The sequence below is a fragment of the Nuphar pumila genome, chromosome 13 (genome assembly GCF_984573655.1).
Source record: "Nuphar pumila chromosome 13, dmNupPumi1.hap1.1, whole genome shotgun sequence".
Taxonomy (NCBI): domain Eukaryota; kingdom Viridiplantae; phylum Streptophyta; class Magnoliopsida; order Nymphaeales; family Nymphaeaceae; genus Nuphar; species Nuphar pumila.
The window spans coordinates 23,555,167-23,573,470 of record NC_143261.1 but is presented as its reverse complement, the minus strand read 5'-3'; the positions used below and the strand labels follow the sequence as shown (position 1 = coordinate 23,573,470).

Sequence of the window (18,304 nt, the reverse complement as noted above, 5' to 3'; positions counted from 1 at the left end):
AGGCCCCAAGGAGTTCGGTTCAGTTGAAGGGGGCCTTGGCCACTAGCCGGGTGGTCACGGTTCCATTCCAATAAGTGTCAAACCCCCATTAATGAGAGCAAGGGATAAAAGTTGAGGGATAAGCCATTGCTCAGTCAAAACCAGGCGACTCCCTGGGGGCAAAGGGTGTGCCACGGGTTTAAACCGTTGGGAAAGCAACCCTAAGCACAGCAGACTTAGCCAGCACGACTAGGTCTCTGATCCGAGGGTGGTTGCACAAATAAAAAGATATACAAAATGGGCAGGTCTTTGTGCCAGGCGTGGTTTATTCAGGTTATAAATAAAAAAAAGTTGGAGACCGTGCACCATGCCAACAGGGTCTAGCATCAGAAAACAGTGCGATGGCCAGCATGAAAGGGATGGCACCCAAATCCAGGCTGCAGGGGGACAGCAATCTGGTGGCCTCATGCCAATTCTCTTGTGACTGCAAGCTTCACCTGAACCACCACCAATCCAGGGGAAATTGGAAATAAACAGAGCACCAGCGAGGTCATGCCAATACTAGTCAATATCAAGCTAGTGATCTCAGTGAAAAAGTATATTTAAGGAAGAAATTTTTGTGAACAAAAGGCAGAGCAGCAACTATAGTGGGACAAAAAACGCAATTCTTTCCTCATCGCTATAATGACAAGTTCCTGAACAAGAATCAACTGACATTTCTGACCACAACCTACAAGTATTTGAAATTATTACAAAGTTATACTACCCTGATAAAGGATGATTAATCAAAGGTCATTCATAAACTTGTCTGCAAGCAATCACCACGAACCTTTACTTCTCCACTGCTTTCCGTGGCTGCAAAATGATGCATGACATGATCAGTATAAGATATAGCCACTTCAATGAAAACTAATAACCTTTCCTTTTTTCCCTTGGAAATTAATACAAACTAATGATAATCATCATGAAATTATAACAATACATGCCTAAGGAAAAGAAACTTCACCAACATACTTCATCAAACATGATAAATTTGGCAATAGGTTCAATGACAAACCAGCAGCATATCCTCCCAGTTGAATCAAGGGGTCATACTATGCATATGGTGATGATGTAGATGACAAAAAAGGGGGTCAATTACCAATCAAAACTGTCTCCCATGTGTGTGCATTCTTTGAGCACCATGGTTACAAACACACACTAGTTAGGAAACTTTCTGATGGTAGAATTTTCAGTAAACCACAACCGCATTTAAGTCTCCTACTAAGTTGAAACTGTGTATGGTAGGAGAGGCATCTAGTAGTGTACAATTTAAGTTTCTGAATGCAAGTCTTTAGACCCTCGGTGTAGCACCCACACATCCAGAAATCTGGGATAATATGTGACATTGCATTATGCTCCACAACAAAATATCTAAATTTATCCCACTTATCTGGACAAGCGAGTGTTAGTGGATCTAGTGAAATCCCCAAAACATTTGATTGGTAACTCTCCTGCCTGATTAGGCACACAGAATTTCTTCAGATAATCAGACAGCCAATTGTTTATGCCAGAACTCAACTACATTCTTTTCATTGTTGAGGTTTAACATTGGCAATAAGGATCTTCAAACCATAGTTTTACCAAGTCCTCTAGGCTTGACGAGGCAGCTCCGTTCAAATACAAAACCACCAGCAACTGAAAGTTAGGCCTTTATAAGATGCACCCAAAGCACCAAGTCTTGGTGGAAATAAAAGATGAGGATTTTATCACAATGTCAAAAAGTAGAACAGAGGGAGATCTTTCCATTTTAGGTCATCATATATGTAGAAGGGCTACTCGATTTTGGTTTACGTATATAAGCATCAAAATCAAGCTCAAATGCAACTTTGGCTACTAAGTCCCCTGCCCAAAGGAGTACAATAAAAATCTCTCTAAATTTGTGCTATATGCATCAATGTTACGCAGACATATTAACATAATGCATCATTTTTCATAACAATCTCATTACAGATGCATCATCCTTAGTGGTTGCACTTTAATTGCAGAAATGAGATCTCTGGGTCTTCATAAGGCTGATAAGGGCTGAAACATTTAGCCTTCAACATCCATTGTCATAGAGATCAACATGTTTTTCTTGTCTCTCTTTCTTTTTTGTTTTTATTCCTCTTTTCTCTTGAGAAGACCATAGGATACATTCAGCTCATCTTGTGAATATGGAATCTATGGAACATCTCAACATTTTGCAAACATTGCATACGCCAAACCAACGGTACATACATTGGATCTAGGAACTCTTTTGGGGCTCAGCTACAGATTGTTTTCTTTTTCTCAAAAACATCCTTCAAGATTTCACTACAATCCTCATTGGTGGAATAAGAGAGTGCAAATCCTTTATCTAATGTAGTAACTTTATATTTTCAGTATATAATATATATTTTAGATATAGCATATATATTAAGATTATATTCAGTTTATTTTGAATTTATTTTGTATTTATGTGTAGCTGTGTCCCTGTACCTGCATTTTTTGAAATTGCAGTGTCGTACCTTCCGTACCCATACCCGTACCTGCACCCATACCCATACCTAGGGGTGGCAAAACCTGACACGACCCGCCAACCCCCCTCTTAGCCGGGTTCGGGTTTGGCTTAAACGGGTTTGTGTCGTAAACGGGTCGACCCACCTAACCCGTTTATTAAACGGGTCGGGTTCGTGTTAGGGGTAGGCCAACCCGGCTGACCCGTTTAATAAACGGGTTAGGCGGGCGGGTCAACCCGTTTACCCGAACCCGACCACCCGCAACCCGTATCTATTTAATTATCTAACCCTAATTTCCTAAAGTGTAAAGACTTCAGTCCTTCCTTGAATCCTTCCTACCCAGCCGCAACCGAGAGCCGAAGAGTCGGAGACCTCTCCTCTGAGTCCTCTCCACCTCGTTGCCATCAGGATTCACCGCACAGGCGCACACCACCACCCTCTTCTCTCCTCCCTCTTGTTCCTCCTCTTGGTTTGGCAATGGCACCCAAGCAAAGCAAGTCCAATCCAACGTTTCGTCTCTCCTGCTGAAGGCACCTCATTTTTTTTATCTTGAAGAAGGGGCTGGAATAAGTATGTGGTTTGTTATTCGCTTTTTTTAAAGGTCTTCCCATTCCCATCGTTTAGCAGCACTGTCACACTGGTATATTACTGCTCTCTCTCTAGTGTTGGTTGAAACCTTGTGACGGTAATGCTTGGGTCTTTTTATTTTTCTTCATAATAGGCCACCAAGATCACCAAGGGTCTGATCTGAGGCACGACTGGTGGCAGCATGCATTCCCTCTCTGCCTACATTTTGGCTTTTTCATGGGTGCCTTGCATTCCTCAAAGCTTATGAAAAGCTCATTGTCCCCCCAAACGGCTGTCAAATTTCCAAATAAACTTCACGAACACCCAATTTTTTCCCGTTTTTGTTTCTCTTTTGTTTTTTTATGCCAAAGAGAGGAATTAGGCCTCTTAAAATTTGATAAACATAGGCTGTTTTTGTTTCTCCATTTCTAGTGAAGGTGCATTGTGTATTTTGTTTCTTGAGAAGTAGTGATAAGTAAAATTTGTAATATTTATATTTGACACTGTGTTTCTTGAGAAGTAGTGATAAGTAAAATTTGTAATATTTATATTTGACACTGTAGGCGGGAAATGTTAGAAGGCAAGCACATATTGGAAACTAAAGGTGCTAGGATGAGGTTTTTTTCATACTATGATTCATGTGCACGCTGTGTTGCCAATAAATTTACATTATGAGCTAAATAGATTCCAAAACATTATAAAAAGCTGCTAATGGTTTGATTTTTCTCATCTTTTTTTATGCAATGTTTTGTCATCTTGTATGTGTCCATCTTCATTTCCTAAAATTTCTTGCCTGGCCACTTGAATTGATTCCTTGTTGTGCTAGTTCAACTGTGTTTTCATTGATAATTCAAAAAAACATATCCTAGTATGGCATATGGTCAGGTTGATAGACAAGAGAATATACACATCTGCTGATTTTTTGGTATCACTTCATGCTTTTTAGGTGGAGTTACCATAAAAAATTGGTGTTCAAGCTATAAGTTGGCACATAAGCACATATTAGCATTTACATCTGGTCCTAATCAAATATCTGTGCACGATTTTGAAGAATTAGGTCAGTGGCATATGAAAAGTATCTTCCATGTGCTTCTCTTTTTTTCTTTATTCTCATCATTAGTAGTTAGGCTTTAACATACATCATCAGATTGCAAAGATAGGGTATTTTGATTAGTGAATCCCAGAGGGGAGTTCAAATGCTTGACCGGAGGCCAAATAGTGGCAGGACACTTGCTGTAGCATGCAAGTGAGTGCAATATAGAAGATTTCCTTCCACGTGATCATTTGTTATGATCCTACTTACTATTTCTGGGTTAGTTCTGAATCATACTATCTTGTGGTTTCCTACAATTTGTTTTTCTCATTTCAGGGGTGGAATATGCATTTGGTTTGCTTCTTATCCAGGGAATACAACTTCTCTAAGATCTGGGTTAGCCTCTTAAGCTTTATGGTCTTTTATTATGTATGATACCTCTGACTCACAACTATTAATTTTTCCCTATGTTCTTTTATTCTATTCAGGCAATATTAAATATTACTTTCAATTAGTAATGTACAACGTTGTGGATACATCTGCTGAAGGTCCAGAAGAAATTAATTTTGAGGATGTTCGTGTTACGCCATCTACAGTACTAGACGGAAAAGAAAACTAACCTCTAATGTTTGGGAAGTATTTAAGCAACTTCCAATTGGAGAAGATGGGATAAAGAGAGCTTTATGTAAATTATGTAACAAACCCTACCTAGCAGATAGCAAGAATGGGACCGAAAATTTAAAGCGTCATATGCTTGCATGTCCAAAATTGAAAACTAAAGACATAGGTCAATTATTCCTTGCAAAATCAGAGGGAACTATGTCTTTACAAGTTTCTAAGTTTGATCAACAAAAGTATCGAGAATTGGTAACAACGATGATTCTTAAGCATGAATTGCCTTTCCAATTTGTTGATTATAATGGATTTCGTTCATTGATTACCTATGTATGTGATGAGGCCAAACACATTAGCAAAAACACAGCTAAGGCAGATGTTTTAAAGATGTATAAAAAAGAGAAAGACAAACTCAAAGATTTATTGCAATCTATTCTAGGAAGGATATGTTTAACATCTGATTTGTGGACATCTATAACTACTGATGGGTATATATGTCTCACTGCACACTTTGTTGATGAAAATTCAATAATGCAAAAGAAAATTCTAAATTTTTCTGCAATGCCAACTCCACACACTGGAATAGCTATATCTGAAAAAATGTATACATTGTTGACTGAATGGGGTATAGAGAAAAAAATATTTTCGATTACACTAGACAATGCTTCTGCAAATGATGTATCTGTTGAGTTGTTGAAGAGTCGGCTTACATTGAAGGATGTATTATTATGTGATGGTGAATTCTTCCATATTCGTTGTTGTGCTCATATCCTGAATTTGATAGTTCAAGAAGGACTGAAAGAGATGGATGATTCTGTTAAAAAAGTCCGAGAGAGCATAAAATATGTGAAAGGGTCACAAGGTAGAAAACAAAAGTTTTTGGAGTGTGTTAAGCAAGTTTCTTTGAATAATAGTAAAGGTTTGAGACAAGATGTCCCTACAAGATGGAATTCAACTTATTTAATGCTTGAAGGTGCTATTATATATCGTTGTGCATTTCTTCATTTACAATTGAGTGATTCAAATTACAAGCATTGTCCGTCAATAGAAGAATGGGACAAAATTGAAAAGATTTGTGACTTCTTGAAGTTGTTTTATCGTGTGACATGCTTATTTTCTAGATCTACATATTCTACATCAAATTTATGTTTTCAAGAAGTGTTTCTAATCCACTTAAGCATAGTCAAGGGTATGCGAAGCTCGGATAGTTTTGTTAAATGCATGGCAACACAGATGAATCTCAAATTTGAGAAGTATGGAAACATCACAGTCTGATCTTAGCTAATGGCTACTGTTTTGGATCCACAATACAAGCTACAGTTTGTGGAGTTCTTATATAATAAAGCAGGAGGCTCAAGTTTGTGAGAAGATATTTGTTCTTTTTGATATTTATATGCAGAACAGTCCTAAAGCTTCAAATGTCGAATCTTCAATTCCTCTGGATAATGGTTTAGAACGTGGTTCAAATGATAACTCACTTTTTATGGTAATTACTTCTAATACATATATTTTCATTACTATATTTGTCAATGTTTTTTTTTAATAAAATTTCTTTTTTTTGTGTAGGAGTTTACTTTATTTGAGAACTCTGGGAGTGCGAATAAAGCACAAAAGTCACAATTAGAATTATATCTAAAAGAGCCTCGAATTGATTGGAATTCACAATTGAATGTTCTTGATTATTGGAGAACAAATAAATTTCGATATCCAAATCTTGCTCTCATGGCATGTGATGTATTGAGTATTCCTATCTCCACAGTTGCTTCAGAATTTGCTTTTAGCATTGGTGGTAGAGTACTTGATCAATATAGAAGCTCTTTGAAACCTGATACAGTAGAAGCGTTAATTTGCACTCAAGATTGGTTGTTTCATGCTAATGGTAATCCATAATCTTATGTTTTTTTCCTTATACAAAGTATCGAATAATTTGTGGAGTTTGATTAGTGAGTTCTATGTTACTAACTATTTTATGATATGTTACTAACTATTTTATGGTATAACATAAAATTTAGTATTATTGGAGGAGTTGACAGAGGATATTATTGATTTGAACCCAACTGTGACCGCGAGTGAAGTTGTAGAATCTGTTGAATGCTCAAATTAAAAACCAATATTTTGTAAGGTACTTGTAAAAATCTTGATACTTATGTTTTTTTTTTGTTTCATATGTTGTATCTTAATAATTTATCTTACTCTTTTAATTTTTTTGTGTAGGGTCATGATCTTTGGAGGATTGAAACAATTGATAAATTGATCTTAATGTTGATTATTGACACAATGTATCTGATGATTAATGTTTAATTGTTATTGTGATGTGGAAGTTTAATTATTTATGTTTATCTTGATGACTGTAAGACAACTTGGTGGATATGTTTGTAGTATGGTTGTAACTTGTAAGACATTGTGTTTATGTTGAGTAAGGATGTGCCTTGCTTGGTCCAGCGGCATCAATTAATTCACATGAATGATTGATTTTTAGTCCTGTATTTTATCCCTCCGTTGGTAGCTTGGTATTCTTAGTGGAATACCAACTTGACTGTTCCAGGTGCTGCTTAGCCTTACACCAACTCAGTGAGCCATAGTAATGGAATATGCTTCTGGCGGTGAGCTAATGTTGAGAGAATATGCAATGCTGGGAGATTCAGTGAGCTTTTTGAGAGAATATTCCCTTAATCTTTTCTGTTTTCTTATTTTTATTTGTTTCGTTAATTGGTTTGGAGGCTGCATTTTGGTTAGGCTTGAGGAAGCTGAAGAAAGTGAAGAGTAATGGGCAAACACTTGCAGTTAATGAGGTGTGTGTTTTTCCTTTTTTCTAATTCTCAGTTATCAAACTTTTTGCTATTCAAAATGCATTTTTGTGCATGTATCGAGTTATTGTATATGATGAACACGCAATTAAAAGATATAGTTCTGGCTAATAGTGAGTGTTTTTTTTTCTTTTCAATAGTGTAAGTACAAATCATTTTGATCAATTGCATTTTTTGCCTCCATGCATCTGGAATAAGTTTGTTGTTTATTGGTGCCTTAGGTTTCCTAACCTCTGTTGCTGATTAGTTGTGTTTTCAGCTAATGTTGGATTGCAATTTTTACTGATTGTGAGCAGTTATATTTATGCACACTAACTTTGAATTTGGTTCTTAGTTTTTATGGGTTTTAAATTGTTTATGGAGCTGATTTTTACAATTATCATGGATAATGTAATATGTTGAAGGCATTGCATCCAGTTCTCTCCATTGTCATCACCAGAAAGGCACTGACTCACCCAACTCATCATCGTTCTGAAGAGAGAGGAAAGGGAAGAAAGAAGGTAGATCACCATCCTCCATGCTAAGGTTTGCAGTGAGTTCAATTGAGAATATGGGGATTGCTTTGCAGAGATGCATGTCCCCAAAACATTGAGGGGATTGGAGGGATGCAGTGCTCATGAGCTTCTCTTTTGCTGTCTATATCTACATCTCCCATCCGATTGTGTGCTTATTGTGCGTGGATGTCGATTTCTCAACCATCATAAATGATAAAACTCTTGCTTTGCATGGTCCATAATTACTCATCAGCCTGTTTCTTGTTACTCCATTTCCTGCACAAAATTGCCTAGATCTTCTCGGTTATTGCTTACTGGTATGAGGTTTTGAAAAAATACAATATTTGATGACGTTCTTCGGGTTTTTTACGATGTTCCCTGTAGAAATGTGGTTATGTGGAATGCTGTTATTGCTGGTAGTGTGAGGCATAAGGAGAATTGGATTGTTGTTGATCTCTTCAATAGTATGCTATATGATTCTCACTGTATGCCAAATTCCTTTACGTTTTCAAGTGCCTTAACAACTTGTGCTGGATTGGAAGAATTGGACTTGGGTCAGGGAATTCATGGTTGGGTAATCAAATGCAATCTGGAAGATGATGTCTTCATTGCAACTGCACTGGTTGACATGTATGCAAAATGTGAAAAGATTAAGGATGCACTCATGGAGTTTCACAGAATGCCATATAGGAATGTTGTGTCCTGGACAACAATAATTTCGGGTCATGTTAGGCAGGAGGATGCTCTTTCTGCTTTTGAGTTCTTCCGAAGCATGAGAACTTCTGGAGTTGATGCAAACATATACACTTTCACAAGCATACTTAGTGCCTGTGCTAAAATGGCCAAACTAGAACAAGTCTTGCAGTTCCACTGTTGGATTTTGAAGGGAGGGTTTCTTTCAGATGCTGTGGTTTCTGAAGCCCTCATCAATGCATATATGAAATGCCGAAATATTGAGTTGTCTGAGAGAGTGTTTCATGAAGAAAGGGATAGTGGTCACAAGATTGTTGTCTCCACATGGTCAACCATGGTTGCTGGTTATGCTCAAAATCGGAATACAGGAAGATGTATTGAGTTGTTCTAGCAAATATCTCGAGAAGGAATGAAACCAAAAAAATATGCAACTTCAAGTGTTCTGAGTGTCATAGACTGTGAAGAACTGGGGAAACAAATACATTCTGTTTCTGTTAAGGTTGGATTAACTCTTGATGTTTCTGTCGCTAGTTCAATTTTCACAATGTACTCCAAATGTGGAAGCCTCAATGAAGCTTTCCAATTGTTTGAACGAATGGTTGAAAGAGATGTTGTTTCCTGGACTTCCATGATTGCTGGATTTGCAGAACATGGCCAGTCAGAGAAAGCATTTGAATTGTTCAAAAAGATGCAGCTTGAAGAGCCGAACCCTGATGCATTCACTCTGTCAGCTCTTTTCATTTTGCTTCATCAATTGGCAGTTTTAGTTTAACTCATCAGTCTGAAGGCCAGTATGATTAGACAGGTTATTTGGGTTACTCGGGTCGGTTATCGTGTCTATGTTATCGGGTCGACCCGTTTAATAAACGGGTCCCCGTGTCGTGTAAATGGGTCGTGTTGACCCGACCCGTTTATTAAACGGGTTAACCGGGTCGTGTCGGGTTACCCGTTTAATAAATGAGTCGGGTTCGTGTTTGCCACAGCCAACCCGTTTAATAAACGGGTCGGGTTCGTGTTGAGGTATGCTGACCCGCTGACACGACCCGCCACCCCTACCCCTACCCATACCCATACCCATGTGACATAGCCTATGACAATCCATGACATGATGATGTCCTTGGCTCAGAAATCTTGTCATTTTGAATGGGTGCAAACACTTCAAAATCCCATTGATCTTACAAGATCAACAAGCAACCCAGGATCGAATCCTGCTGGCGCATGGGGGCTGCAGTTTCTCTATCATGGTTGGGGAACGTAAGGTTGGGAGGTCGTGTCCTCAACCCAGAGTTTTACATTGCAGGGAGGTGGGCCCATTAAGTAATCTGGTTCTTGGTGAAGGTTTTCCTTCGTCATAAAAAAAAAACAGCCCACATCTTGGAATCTAAGCATAGCCACCTATTTGTCTTATGCAAAGAGTACTACATGAGCTACCATCCCCTAAATACCACCGACACATCTTAGTTTCACACAAATAATTTTTGTTGCATTTCTTAGCAGTCTTGATACTGCTGTTACAGGAAAGGTCACCCAACAATACTGCCTTCAATCCAAAATGAATAAAGAAAAGAAATCATCTTCAATAAGCAAGGTTCCAATCCATGATCTTCCATGAATACAATAAAAATCCAACCTATTAACCTCAGGCAATTATTGTAGGAGAAATTACATGCTCTCCATCTTAAGTTCATGCTAATTTATCCAATATAGCAGAATGTGGACTCTACAGCTTTCATACTCCTGTCACTATTCATTAAGGAGATGATACAATCTTCACAACTGACACGATCAAAGCTATTTACCTTTTGACATGTAATCACTCTTTGGTTTAACAATTCAACAAAAAAATTCACCCCTAATAAGTGCAATGCACACAAAAAGAGCACGGAAGACCATTAAAACTAGTACATTTAAAGTAGATCCAAGGTTCTTGTGAGAACCACCCAATTTGCCTCAGCCCTGAGTATGAAATGGATCCAATTTGCCTCAGCCCTGAGTATGAAATGGATCCAATTTGCCTCAGCCCTGAGTATGAAATGGATGAGAGTTGGATTGAGCAAGGATATTTGGACATAGGCCAAGACCAATTAAGATGATTTGTTAGAACTGACCAAGATATTGGCAGAGTGCAACTAAAGTTGGATGGGATACTAAAACCGTGCAAATGAAATGTAAGCACAGGAAGTGGTCAGAAGAGAAATCTAACAAAAAGAAAAGATTTCATGAATAGACTGTATATAGCAATGTCAAAACATGTTTCACCAATGGCCATATAAACTGCCATACATAAACTGGAGCTACAGTCCCGCAGGAATGAATCAACGCGCCTCAGTCCCACTTTCCATGCGCAGAATAATTGGCGACGGTATTGGGAAAAGCTAATATGCAGCCATGGACAAAACTTAGTCAGATACATTATTTGTTAGAGTTGAACAAGATAGAATTTAGTTGACATGGACCAACCAAATTGTGAGAAGAGAGAAAAAGAGGAAGACTTGGGAAGAAACAAACGAAGGAGACCACCGTATCAAACTGCCATCAAAGAGTATAAAAAATGTTAGGGATATACCAATACCCACAAAATGTTTGACGAAATGCCTGAACGAAACAATGACAGATGAAAAAGGAAAGAAGGAAGCGTGAATATTTTTCAGTTTCAATATCATCAACAACGACGAGGAGGAAGAAGCGAATGCCAAGAAACAGTTATAAGGCGACCACTGCATCGATATCGAATCTCCCATCAAACAGCATAAAAAAATAAGATTCTATCGAGACCCACAAAGTGTTTGACGAAATGCCTGAACGAAAGTAACGAAACAAAGACGGCAGGGAAAATGAAACAAGGAAAAAGGGATCATTTTCGATTGATTCAATAGCAACGAATAAAGATGACGACGATTGAGAGGAGTGAGGAAGACGGACCTTGGTGCCGGGGGCAGGTTGGTGGAGCTCGACCTCGGGGATGAGGATGGGCCAGGGTTCGCTGGCCTCGCGGAACATCTGCTCGGTCTCGAGGAGCTGGCCCTTCTCGAGGATGCCCTGGCGGATGGCCTGAGCGGTGGTGGAGGTGGCGTCGATGACCTCCTCCACGCCGTTGACGTAGGTCACGGTGATCTGCGGTGGGTGGTCGTCGGTGCGGCGCTTGACGAGAAGTTGGCAGGCGGGGTTCGACTCCTTGGCCTTCCGGGCGTTGCACTGCGCCAGGAACTCCATGCACGCTGCCGTCCTCGGATCGAACGCGTTGAACTCGATCTTCACCTTCGATAGAAACTTCAACATCTCTCCCCCTCTCTCGCTCTGTGTGTGTACATCTCTCTCTCAGAGAGTTCTTTTACCGTTGGCGTCTCATAAGAATAGTCCCACATCGAAGGATTTTAAGTGATTTTTTTTAAAAGAGATATGTTACCGTTTAGTCGTTCACATATTGGATCCGATTTTGAGATATTGTACCAGGCCCGGGCCTGGGCTTCTGATCTCCTGTTCTGTTCAAGCGCATCCCTGTTCAAGCGCATCCCTAAAGTCGGCCCGATCCGTTGACATCATCAAAGGGTCGCTTTATGTTAAACCCTTCTCTACCGCCTTTTTGGCCGTCCGATCTGGGGTTTAGGGTTTCAGCTGCCACGGCTCTCGCCCAACCAAACCAGAGAGAGAATACCGTCGAGGTAGCTTCCTCTTCCTCGTCTTTGATTTTTTTTCTTCCTTTTTGTCCGATTTCGAATCGGAAATTCTTCTTAGATCAGCTTTTTGTGTTGTGTATCTTTTGTCTAAAAAAAAACCTTCCGGCCATCGGATTTATGCGAGATCTTGCGCTTGGATTATTTGTTTTTGTTTTTTGGCAGCTCGTTGGTTGATTCAATCATATACGTGAAGGAAAATGGAATTCATCATATTTCTGTGTGGATTTTTTTATTATTAAGTTTTGAATGCGTATCCATGAATCTGGAGGTCAATTTATTCGATAACTTGGATTTGAATTCATTTGTTCATTTTTTTTTTCGTAGTTGGTTTGGTTAATCCGATCATTCCTATGAAAGAAACTAGAATTTCATCATTGTTCTCGCGTCGCCACCTGAAACCAGTGGGTTGGAAACGTCAAAACTCTGTGACCTTAATTTCATACCTTCTCTGTCTTGTTAAAAGAAATTTCGCCCCAGAAAAGAAAAAATCTGGGTGGTGGTGACGCTAACCCGAAATCGTTACTGTTGTTGGAGGCATCACGCCTAGGGGCTTCTGTACAATGACATAAAAATATAGGTAGAAGGGTTCTATCTTAATCAGTTTCACGTTACATTGGTGCCGAAACCCACCTCTTTCTGAGCCGGGTATGTTTGTTCAGGTGCTCGGTTGAGTAGTTTGATCATTTCGGTGCTAGTCCTCTTCCTCTGTTCCTTTTAATGGGAAAGAGAGTGTCATAACGTACCCAGTGCAATCCCGTATCTGAGTTGCTTGGAAGAGATCTGCTTAGACGGTCCTAACCTTCTCCGTTTTCAATGGAACACGTGTTCTCAGGAATCAAACTTGCGTTTCTGGGCACTTCACCATTGCACTAAGCAATGACCTTTTGTTCCTTTTCATGGAAAGGCTCTAGATTGGATTGTTTGTTGTAAATAATTTATATTCTATGTCATATAGGTGCAGGTGCAGATGCGGGTATGGGTGCGGATGCGGCGCTTTAAAATAACTTGGGTGCGGATGCGGGGAGGGTATATATATAATTTTTAACAGTTTTAAGTTAAGTATGTGTGTGCATTTATGTATTTATATATATAATATAGATAAAAATAGACTTGATTAGGGTTAACTGAATCTACTTTTGGATAGAAATGAACCTCATTGTGGTGGACTTCACCTAACACAAAGGAAACTGTGTCCAAGTGTTGCACCCGCCTGGGTGCGGGTGCGACGCTGGTGCGGTGCCCTGTTAGAAGAGTCCGTGTGACATAGTTTATATTTTGTGTTGCAATAATGCTTTTCTCAAATTTTTTCTTCAGCTGTGTTTCCACTGTTTCCTTGTTAAGATAATTGTGGGTTATTAATCTGATTAAGTACTGATGTGATGTTTGATCGAGTGAGATTTTTTGTGTCTTTGATCCAGTAGGAGATGTGGATTAGGTGTGTTGGGAGGTAGGATTTATGTGTTCATTTTCATTTCTGAGCCTCTGACCATGTTGCTTGTGCAGTATTGATTTCAATAGTTTTTTTTTCTTCTAGATAAGTCTTATGTGCTTCTCCTTGCTTATTTGAAGTGATAACTAGAAAAAAGAGTGATGGCGTTAGGAGTAATGAAACCTATGAAGCCTGGTTTCAAAGAGCCACAGGAGCAGCTCCATTGAATTCGGATCATTCTCTCATCCAAGAGTGTGAAGAATATAGAGAAGGGTATAAGATGCTTCTGGTATTCTTTAATTTATTTTGTTCTAAAATTTCAATTTCATGGTGTTCAGTTTCTTCTCATGGGCCGTTTGCGTGCAGTTTGTGCTGATCTTGTCCGTGGTGCAAAGGACAAAAGATTGAAGGTTAAGGGTCCTGTGAGGATGCCTACAAAAGTTGCATATCACTACGAGAAAGTCCCCATGTGGAGAAGGTAGTCTTTCTACCTTTGCCAACATGAGTAAATTTATGGGTTGTGATTCACATGATATGTACAATTTATATGCTATAGCTAATAAAACATAATCACAATGTGGTTGCGACGAGATATGCTTCAAGGTGAAAGGTGTACAACCTCGAGATTCAGCCCAAGTCATGTACTTATCTTTGCTCAGACCTGATTGGCTTGAACTTGTTGAGAGTTAGATCCGGGTATATTGGAAAACGTTTTGTCTAGCCAAAATCATTTCTTTGCACAAGTTTTGGGGAAATTGAAATACAGTCCAAGTATCTTCAAGGTGTTTTGGACACTTAGGACCTTGGTCAGCTTCTTGAAAAAAGTGGTTCTAAACAAACTTGCTATGTGTCGCATAGGTTGTAGTAGAATCAGTTTTTTGAATGAAGGTAGGGTAAGGATTTGATTATATGTAAATCAACCATTTGCTTCCCCCTAGGATATTATATGTAGATCAACTGAGTTGGATGAGTGATTAACACAACGACACAGAGTTGATTTTTGAATATTGATAAACATGGAATACAGTTTTACCTACTTTGTTAGGTAGTTTTTTTTCCAATAATTTCAAACTTGGCACCTTTTTCTTTTAACTATTGGCAACGTCTCATTATCATGGGGAGTGAAAGTAGTTATCAACCCATTAGGTGAGTTTTTTTGAAGTCCACAGATTTTTCTTAATTAAGATAGGAATTTAATTCCATGATTTTGTCAATCTATTTTTGCGGTAGTGAGCAAAGGGTGCTTGTAGAATGCCATTGCGGTTGGGTGGATGAAATGGAAAAGTGCAGCTGGAGTGTTGTGCGATCGTAGAATGCCATTGCAGTTGAAGGGAAAGTTTTATAGGACGACTATTAGGCCTGCTTTACTATATGGTACAGAATGTTGGGCTGCCAAGAGACATCATATTCAAAAAATGAGTGTAGCTGAGATGCGTATGCTTAGATGGATGTGTGGAAATACAATAAAAGATAAGATTCGGAACGAGGAGATACGTAAGAAGGTAGGCGTTGCACCCATTGAAAATAAGATGAGAGAGAATCGTTTACGGTGGTTTGGACATATTCGGCGAAGGCCTAATGATGCTCCAGTTAGAAGGATGGAGAAATGGGAAAATATATTAGTTAAAAGAGGTTGGGGTAGGCCTAGGAAGACTTGGATGGAGATGATAGGAAAGGATATGAATGCTTTGAACCTCACCGAGGACATGGCATTGGATAGAAATGATTGGAGGAGAAGGATTCATGTGGAAGACCCAGAATGATTTTCTTTGTTGGTTCATATCGCCGACCCCAATTGTTTTGGGATGAAGGCATAGTTGTTGTTTGTTGTTGTTGTTGTTGTTGAGCAAAGGGTGCTTGTTTGATGCATGCTTGTAATAGCAACATGGACAACGGAGCTTGTGAATTGTACTACAGTAGTTGTCAACTTTCTATTTAAGCTTTGCACCTTCCTGGCCTTATGTCCATGTATTTTTCGTGGAGGATATTGGATCTATGGATGAAAATATTTGTGATTACTTGGTTGGTTTACCTTTCACATCTGAGGGTTTACCAGACTGCATTTAGTTTCATTCCTCTAAAATCATTTGCTAGGCCCAGGAGAAGGCTTGCTTCACCAAGCTAATCTGCTTCATGACTCTTCAAAGAACAATGTTTCATTAGCAAGATAGAGGGGTATTAACCGTGATACTGCTTTTGCTTCATGTCTTTCAAGTACATGCTTGTTGCTATCTAAACATTGAGACATTGGCTTTCCTTATTCTGTCCTGGCTGGCTGGCCCAGCCACTGATTTTCCTGCCTTTGGTATTTGTCTGTTTTGCTTGACCAAATCACGTATATCAGCTCTAAATTATGTGGCAGTGACTGATTTTAGTGGAAACGAGTTATCTAGAGTGTGGCTTAGCTTCAAATACAATTAAGAATTTGAAATGTGATGATTCTATTTGATCCCCAAGTGAAGATGAACTCATTTTTGCAGCAGTTTGTTACATCAGTTACAGGCTTACAGCTAAGGAGCATTAGCTGGTCGAGGGAAAACACTGCTGTTATGAATGGTCAAACTGACAAAGAAATTACCCATTAAGAGTGCTTGGGATATCTGATTCCACTGGCATGTTTGCGTTGGTCACAGGTGGGATGGACCATCATACTTGAGAAAGTTGGTCATGTGGTCTGTCTTGTGACAAACTTTTCTCAAGTTTCAAAGGAGGAACATTCTCAAGTGGACTGAGGAATCTCAACTTCCACATTCTGATGTTTGCAATTACCTAAGAAAGTGGCTAATCTGGGAAGAGTTTTCTCAAAACTTGTTAAAGTTCTACTTTGTCAGGTGGTTGAGGTCGTGCCCTAAGTTGCACTACTCCATTAAAAGTCTCCTTGGTTCTCTTGCACTTTGAACTTTCACCTAAGGCATCTTCATTGCCTTTAGGGTGTTCTGTTATAGCTTTGTTTTCTTCTCCAATGGAGAAATGCTCCTTGCATGTCCTGATGATGTTAACAGATTTCCCATGCATTTTTACTTCTGATTGGGTGTGTTGAAACGCACTCGCTGCGGGAAATTGCTTCTCAAGTGGGGCGGGAGGTGTGCAGATTCCATATGAAACCCGGTTGTCTCCCTCAGGCCATTCGTTTCAACCCCTGCAGGAAACAGTGCCCCTTTCTGATGAAATAGGCCTGAAAAAACACCTCCTTTATGTTCAGGCAATTCATTATCATGGACATTTCCCTTCCTTTTTTTTTACTATTTTTGTTTCTTTCACATTATCAGGTTACTGCATAGCTACTCAAAGCTCCCCAAGTTACTTGTATGATCATTTCTTTTACTGTGCTTTACTTTATTGTATTTAGATATACTGCTACAACTGAGCTTGTGGTAACGTATACAAATATCTGTTGGTCTGTGCTCAGGAACAAACACTTGGGATCGATTTGAGCTGCGAGTCCACAAAAGAGTTATCGATCTCGTGAATTCATCCGAGGTGGTGAAACAGATCACATCCATCACCATTGAACCTAGTGTGGAGGTTGAGGTGACAATTGCCGACCCTTGAAGAGAAATGGCACAGCTCTGGTTTCTCCCAATTTTGTTCTAGTATTTCTCCAGAGGCAGGTAGAACTGTCTAGATGATATTAGATGATATGGTGTGTAACTCCCTTTTCACTTTATTCATGTTTAAGGATGATTGAAGCAAGTTTAACTTCATGGCTTCCCTGTTTGGCTTGATATATTTCGTGTTTAGAACGTTTGATTGAAGTATTCTGTGAACCTCGTCTTATTTGGAGCAACGCATGAAAACATGGGGTTAACCGTTTGCATCTCTCTCTCTGCTATGCAGCAGATTCACGGGTACACAGACGGGGGTGGATTGTGATTTGAATCTAATAATTGGCCTTATGTGGTGATCTACGTATAGCGGTCTAGCCAACTGAGCATCCTTATAAAAGAAGCCATAACAAATCAGGCAATTTGTTTACAAACAAGAGCTATCCAGATCCACTGTGCCCCTCAAAAACACTAGTTCCATTCAAGCATGAGCTGCACTCAAAAACACTAGTTCCATTCAGGCAATTTGAAGGATCTGTTCAATGAACTCTATTGTTAATAAAGATATATTCTCATTAAGTACATGCAATTGCATGATCATCATTATCTACTATCGCTACATCAGTAATTGCCTTTTCTAAATAACTGTCTTTTCATTTCTTATATCACACGTGCTTGTGCAAAACAGGTGCTAGAGATACTATAAATGTTTACAAATGGTCCTCCCTGCAAGACAACCAGAATGGATGTGATATAAAATCATATAGATGTAGCATGTGATTGGTATCTTACCAAGGAACAGGAGAAGAAAAAAATTAGCGTTAGTATCTTACCAAATAACAGGAGAAGAAAAATTGAAACATTATTTTGACTTGATGTGGGATTACCAACTTCCTAGCGTGTTTTGTAAGCTCAAAGACCACCATTTTCATCTAAACTTCTACAG

The 18,304-nt window shown here is 39.1% G+C and overlaps 1 protein-coding gene and 1 pseudogene across 1 annotated transcript; one reads left to right on the top strand and one right to left on the bottom strand.

The window, feature by feature from the left end:
• Positions 1–593: 593 nt before the first annotated feature.
• Positions 594–12,022, bottom strand: LOC149818094 (uncharacterized). Its single transcript, XM_089985613.1, has 2 exons — positions 11,630–12,022; positions 594–834 (listed from the first exon to the last, which is right to left on the bottom strand). The coding sequence occupies exons 1-2, from the start codon at positions 11,984–11,986 to the stop codon at positions 811–813; spliced, it is 381 nt and encodes a 126-aa protein (XP_089841739.1). The 5' UTR covers positions 11,987–12,022; the 3' UTR covers positions 594–810.
• Positions 12,023–13,974: 1,952 nt separating this feature from the next.
• On the top strand, positions 13,975–17,456 carry LOC149818093 (small ribosomal subunit protein uS10y-like; annotated as a pseudogene).
• The last annotated feature ends 848 nt before the right edge of the window (positions 17,457–18,304 follow it).